Genomic DNA, 7,500 nt, shown 5'->3' with positions numbered 1-7,500 from the left:
ATGGTAATAATGATTTCTTTACACTAAATATATTTTTGGCGAAGGGTAGCGGTTTAGTTAACTGTCTAAACCTCAGGATATCACTGGAGTTTATTTTATTGATTCTGAAAATCAGTTATTATATACTGTCAGGCGTATAACAATAATATAATAGGATTTGTTTGTTTTGTTTATTTTCTTTCTTTTGGTTTAAATTTTTATCAAATTTTCACCATAATTTTGTACAAAATGTCTTATAGATTTATGTTTCATCTACCTTACTGTAGATTTGCAGCCTCCTGCGTGGTGGAATTGCGGAGCGAGGTGGTGTTCGTGTGGGTCACAGAATAATTGAGATCAATAATCAAAGTGTTGTTGCTGTACAACATGAGAAAATTGTTGCATTGTTGGCCAATTCTGTTGGGGAAGTAAGTATATTGCATTTACCTTATTTATTTACTCTACAAGTTCTCCCTTTTTCCTTTTTATTTCTTACATTTCCCCCTATTGGCATGCAGTCCAAGACTCCTATTTTCAGACCTCAAGAATTAGAATGACAAGAATTCGTCTGATGCTATCTTATGCTTTCAGCTTCATAATAAACTCACTGCCTATAGTAATTTAGTAATTCAACATGTAAAGGCATAATACTTCTTTCCCAATTGTTTTACCAGAAACATAGCAACTATGATTCCATATCCTGATGATAAATGATAAATGATAAAGATAAATAAGAGATGTTATATTGTCAATCCATGGTAACATAGAAAACTATATTAGTGACATTTATTATGTAGAATAGTCCTTTGTTCTATAACTTTTCCAGTTGTAATCCTATGTAATTTTATTTGAGATAGTCTGTTTTATATTTTGCCTAAATATAACCTGTTTTTCTATATCTTTCTACAAGTTCATAATGCCCTCTAGAGTGTGTGTGTGTGTGTGCTTGTGTATTGCTGTTGTTGTTTTAAGTGTGACCTTAATCATACTGTATTTGTTAATTATTTTATAATTTCTAATGCGTATCATCAGAATTTGTTCCTTTTTGGTATATTTTAATTCTTGAACCATTGTTTTTTACCAAATAAAAGAAATAAGGTGTAATAAAAGCTACTTAACAAAGGTGCAAAGTTGGAGAAAATTATATTAATATTTCAAAACATATAAACTATAATCTTGTATTGAAAAAATTGAAATGGGAATTAAACCTTAAAAATGACACTAAAACTGTTAAGACACACACAGATATGTATGGAAAGTATAGGAGGAGAGCAATATTGAAATTGTGCAATAAACTGTTGATAATCAAATCTCAAGACAATTCTGATCCAGTGCTACAGGATGTAATAAGTACTGTTTCTGTAATAAATATATTACCACTGCTTCAGTGGTCTGCGTTTCAGAAATTGATGACTAGGTCAACTGTACAAAGAGAAGGACCTTCTCTATAAAGTTAAATTCAAAATTTTTTATTAAAAATATTGACCTCTGATTCTGACAGAACATTCACAATGGCAGTCTGCTCCAATGGAATGCAGACGAATGCCTTGATACTTATGGATGTATCCTGTGGAGTGCATTGAATGTTGCAAGTTTTATATAGACAGTACCACCATCTGACCATCCATAAATGTAGGGCACATGAACAGCAACTTTGCTTTTAAAATACCTGTCAATAGCTGTTAAAATGTAAAATTTAGGATCTCTGTTGAGACCTTTGATAGTTAACATATGTATGGAAGTGACAATACTTATTAGGCATTTGCAGCTACCTAATAATATAATAATTCTTGGTTATCAACAGCTTATTGTGTAGTTTTCAATATCACAAACCACACAGCCTTGCCATACAGTGTGTTTATGAGCATATTTTGACAGTTATGGTGTTATTTAGCAGTCAACTTTCCTTTTAAATTTTCTAGTTCAAGATTAGATTTGTTTAAGGTGAAATATTAAATATAGTTTTCTCCAACTTGCACAGTTTAATGACTTTCTTTACCTTCCTAATTTTTATTAAACAACAGAGTTTTATATCATTTACAAAATTTTTCTTTTATTGATTTATTGTAGTGTTTCCTACAATTCCTTTCAATTTTGATTTTTCTCTTTATTTTCAGATTCACATGAAAACAATGCCAACATCAATCTTTAGGTTACTGACTGGTCAAGAAACTCCTCATTATTTGTGAAAATAGTTTTTGGTCCCCATTTTTAACCAGCAGCAGGCTATTTGTCAGTTTCTCTTATTCTGACTTCTGCTGCTGCTGGTGATGGTTGTCCTTGTTGGTGCTTAATGGCAGCTTGGAAAGCAAGTCTCTTCTCTTCATCATAGCGATATCCAGGATGGGACTGACACACACACACAAAAAGCAGCAACAGCAGTAGTGATGAAGCTACTTTGTGATACATCAGCATGTAGAAACTATGGCCAGTATTATGGGTTATCTATGGTCTGTCCAGATATTGATGAAAAGGCTCTCCCAGTCCCTTAGCTTGCTCACTCACTTATCAGCTGACATCTGACTGCTACACGCCAACTTTTAGTCAGTCTTTGAAGGACTATATATTTATTCACTTGCTCCAAAGTACCTGATTTCTAGTCGTGGTATACACTGGTGAAAATCTGCTTTATTATATATAGTAGTCACTTCCCCCTCCCCTCCAAGATCTCTTAAATCCTTAGGTAAATATTTAGAAAGCTTTTTAACTTAAAATTCTGAAATTCATTTGAAAAAAATTTTTGAATAACTGAATAATAAATCTAAAATTGAACTTTAAAAAAAAAACACTGCTAAGCCCATAAAGTAAATTGTTGCTTTTAAGTTGTTGAATGAACTTTTTATGACGTGTTTTGTATATTTTTGTTTGATTACAAAATATTCTCTGTATGTAATTATAGGAATTTTGAGTGCATGTTTATGCACACATGCACACAAGATGTATTTTGCATGTGTGCATATTACATTCATCTCCCATATTCCTATCAGTTCTTATCTAAATTTAATTTATCGTGGTTAATTCTTTTATACCCTCTATTTTAACCATAGAATGAGTGTGTAGCAGTTAATGAATACTCATGGGCTATAAATGACAGCCCTAAATTTTATATCTCACACTAGAATGGCTCAACAAACAGTAGTATGTAAACTGCTGATTGGATACAGGTTGGACATATTCTTCATACCACTGCTATCTTGCCTGAAATACTTTCCGTTCAGTTGAAAATGTTCTTTTATTTTCTGAAATTTCAGAAATTGACTGGATGATTATCATCATACTTAGAACCTCTGTTTGTAATAATCTTGGTTTGCTAACCACTAAAATCCATTTTGTGTCTGTGTGCATGTATGAATGTATGTGTGTGGGTATGTGTGTGTATATGTATGCACTTGGGTGATTAAAATATTCTTTTGTGCAATCCTCCCCCCCTCCCACTTATACAGTGCTGTTGAGTATCTTTGTTTCTATTAACTGTTTTTTCCACAAACATTATCTGTGGAGGAAAAAAAAAAGACAACAGATATAACTGTTATTGTCTTTATTTGTTTAAATTTATAAATCACCTTAATTTTAATATTCACCTTTTTTTTTTTTAAGTAATTGAAATAACATAGAACCTGAAATATCTTTTTAATCGTTAAGAGACATTAATGAAAATATAAAAAACAAAAAAAAAAACACATGAAGATAACTTCAGCAGTGCAAAGCAAACCAACCAACAAGCAAGCTGCAAGGAATGAAAATACTTTTCATTTTGTTAAAATCATTTCATCTGAAGTACTTTATTCATTTTTGAGTCTCACACACACTCACATGTACGCACACACACTCACTCACAAAAAGCATGCAGATACACACAATCACACACATACACTTGAATAATTTATGGGAAGTATAGTAAACTTAACTGTAAAAATCCACAAATTGATCCCTATAATAATACCTATTAAAAATTCAAGTAAACTTTCAGAACATTCCTAAAAGCATTTTAGTGTTACAAAATATTCATAACTAATTTAATCTTTCATATATTTTGGGCTGTTTGGGTTTAGTTAAGCTATGGTTGTGTATATTCATCTTGAAGAACTACCTGCTACCTTATCATTGGGTTCATCCATACATTTTTTTTATCCAATCTATCATACATTTTTATTAGTTTTTTTTTCAATTTCACTCATATGTGTATATATGTATATGTTTGCGTGTATATATATATATATATGTGTGTGTGTATGTATCTCAGTGTGTGTGTGTGTGTGTATGTATGTGTATATAAATATATATATATATATACATATATATATACACACACACACACACATACATATATATACATATATGTGTGTGTGTGTATATAATTTTTGTAATTAATCTTTTTTTTTTTTCCATCATTCCATTATGGTGATATCCATTGCTTTAAACTCTTTTTAATCATTTCTTTATCATAGTGGGTGTAACATATATATATTTTCTTCATAAGTTTTGTTCTCAGTCACTTTCATTACTACTAGTATTTGTTATATTCACCACTGCCAGCATGTATACATTTATTTTATTATTATTTTTTTTTTTTCATTTTGGTTTTTAATGTTCTTTAATTAAATCCTTCTGTAAATCCTTCCCTCTTGCAAAATTAAAACCAAATTATAATATTAATAATGATAATAATAATTAACAATCCCACTGAGTTGCCTGTTAATAATTTAACCAGCATACCAAAATGTGGGATATTTCTAGTGTGTGACCTCTAAGAGGTATTTTCAGTAAACTATGATAATTCCTTGATTTTAGTGGCAGTAAAAAGCAGTTGGGCATTTCTGATATTTTATATCAAACTATGAGAGCAAAAAAAAAAAAAACTTAAATATAAATAAAACTGGGTGGGTATATTAATTCAAGTATGAGGAAGTAATCATCTAGACAAGATTTTCATTTTTTAAAAAATTTCATCTCAAATTTTTTTTTTTTTTTCTAAAGTTCAGAAATGTTGATATATTTAAATGTTTATTATTGTTCATTTGATATGAATCAACTAATGCAGTGATAGTTGTTATTGCATCATTAGTTTGCAGTTAGCTGATTTAATTTTGCCATCTCACTATTTTGACGGATTATTCCTATACTTAATATTTTCATTTTCATCTACTTTGGTTTGATCAATATTCTAATACTGTAAATTATATCATATATAAATAGTGTTAAAAAAACAAAATGAAACGAAAAAAACAAAACAAAGTATTATTTCATTCTATTTTATTTTTATCTATATTTGATTTTCTGAACTGGTTGACATTGTATTTATTATTATTAATATTTAATATTTATTTTCTGTACAGATCTATACTTTATTGCATTGGCCAATGTAGTAGACTTATTGGTAGTATTTTTTTTTTCTTACTGGTCAGTGTTTTTTCAGTGGTCAGTGATCTTTGTTTTCTCTACAGGGCGATGTTTTCTGTTGGTGCTCATTGATGTTATTGGCCAATGTATTATAGTGATTATTATTGTTGTCTGTACTGGTCAATGTTTTGTTGGTGCTCATTGAGGTTAATGGTCAATGTATTCTTTATGGTCATTGATCTTTGATTTTGTACTAGCCAATGTTTTGTTGGTGCTCATTGATTTATTGACCAATCTGTTTTAATGTCCATTGACCATTCTTTCTTAATATGTTAGTACCTTGTTAGCAGATATTCCTGTTTTGTGTACTAATTGTGTGTATGTAAATACTTATGTTTTTAATTTTCAACTTTTTCTTTTTGTCAAACTGGACAGTATCTTGTTAGTAGTCAGTAACATAGTAGTCCAAGTCACAGAAGTGGTCATTGATTTTGGTTTTCTTTCTACTGTTAGTTAGCAGCTATTGATCTTCCATATTGGTCTCTCCTATTGGTAATATTTAGTATTAGGCAATATTTTCTTGATGTGTTAGTAAATGTCTTGCTGCTATTTATTGATCTTCAGCAAATAACTAAAATTTTAGTTTTTTTTTAATTAAAAAAGAATGACCTTGCAAGTTTGGAGAAAAAAAAGCCAAGTCTTTGATATTTTGATTTTTAATTTATTTTTATTATTATTTTGTAATGCTTAAAATTAGTCTGTTCCTCATTTATTAACTCAAAAGTAACTGGTTTTTGTGAAGATACTGGAATATTGGTTATCATTGTCCTAACAGCTTGTAGGTTAATTTTTGCATTACATATATAAATTGTGTGTGTATGTATGTATGTATGTATGTATGTGTGTGTATTCACAAACTCTCATGTATATCAATACAATATTTTCTTTGCAATATATAATGTACTGGTAGGTGGTATATATATACATATATATATTTTTATCAAACACTCACTTGCTAATATTTATATATTTTATCAATATCATTCGTCTGGAAGCCATTCAACAAGCCAAATGTTTAAAAAAAAAATCACATTAAATAATGTTTAGTTACTTAATAGGGAATTGTTAACATTATTATTATTATTATTATTATTATTATTTACTTGAGATAAATTCTCTCTTGTGTGTAAAGCTTCCAAAAAAAAAAGTTGTATATTGTGAGAAATAATTCTACCAACACAAGCCTTAATGGTTGATGTAAATTGACAACTGTTTTTCTTTTTTAAAAATACATTTATCTATGATTTCTTTAAGTATTATTAACCAAATAACAATCAAAATGTTTAGCTCTGTACTTCAATGATATAACAGACAAGAAACTGTGTAATATTAGACCAGTATTGCCCAACAACTAATAGCAATTGATGCAAATTAAGAAAGTATCTGCAAGCAGTGAACTATAGCAACATTTGTCTATACTGCATTGGTTTTCTTGTTTTAGCTGTCCAAATGTCCATTTTGTGCTTAGTTTAGCAAAAACTATTTATATATCAAAATACTCATTTTGACAAAGAGGAGAAATTTCTTTCTTTCTTTTTTCTTTTTTTTTTTAACTTCATTTTTCATTCATTTGTATTTTCTTACTCAGTTAGAAGTCTAGATTTATCAGTTGTTTTCACCTGAAATATTAGTTTAGCTCATCATTCTCAATGCTGGGAAATCACAAACCATTACAATGTACTAATTGAGAAAAAAATTCAGATATGTTTCATTACTTGATTACAATCACTCTGGTCTGTCTTCACTTTAGGCATTTTCAAACTGGTACTAAATTGAACTTTGCCTCCAATTGGTCACTAATATACTTCACTATGTTTTGGTTAGATCCCATAGATATGCTATAACAGTATTGACCATTTTATTCTATTTTTTTTTAGTAATTCTTTGAAACATTTTCTGGAACTTTTCAGAGACCTTTTATTTATTATATGTGTCATTGTATTTTAACTGATAATTTTCTGCACCAGAGATGTTCAGTTTGTGTCCAGTGACAGTTTATCTTTGTCCCGTTTAATGTGAAAGAATATATCAGTAAAATTCAATATTTCACCTATAATTTAAATTTTGATTTAAAATTTATGCATTGGTACATATATATAAATATATATATATATATATATA

General features: G+C 29.1%; 1 protein-coding gene across 1 annotated transcript in view; it reads left to right on the top strand.

The window, feature by feature from the left end:
• LOC106880734 (uncharacterized) overlaps positions 1-7,488 on the top strand; it is a 212,624-nt gene extending 205,136 nt beyond the window's left edge. The window contains exons 17-18 of the mRNA XM_052968657.1: positions 267-407; positions 2,097-7,488. Of these exons, the coding sequence (XP_052824617.1) occupies positions 267-407; positions 2,097-2,168 (213 nt within the window). The 3' untranslated portion in view covers positions 2,169-7,488. The remainder of the gene's footprint in view (positions 1-266; positions 408-2,096) is intronic.
• The last annotated feature ends 12 nt before the right edge of the window (positions 7,489-7,500 follow it).

Source organism: Octopus bimaculoides, chromosome 6 (genome assembly GCF_001194135.2).
Source record: "Octopus bimaculoides isolate UCB-OBI-ISO-001 chromosome 6, ASM119413v2, whole genome shotgun sequence".
Classification (NCBI taxonomy): domain Eukaryota; kingdom Metazoa; phylum Mollusca; class Cephalopoda; order Octopoda; family Octopodidae; genus Octopus; species Octopus bimaculoides.
This window is presented reverse-complemented; position numbering and strand designations above follow the sequence as displayed.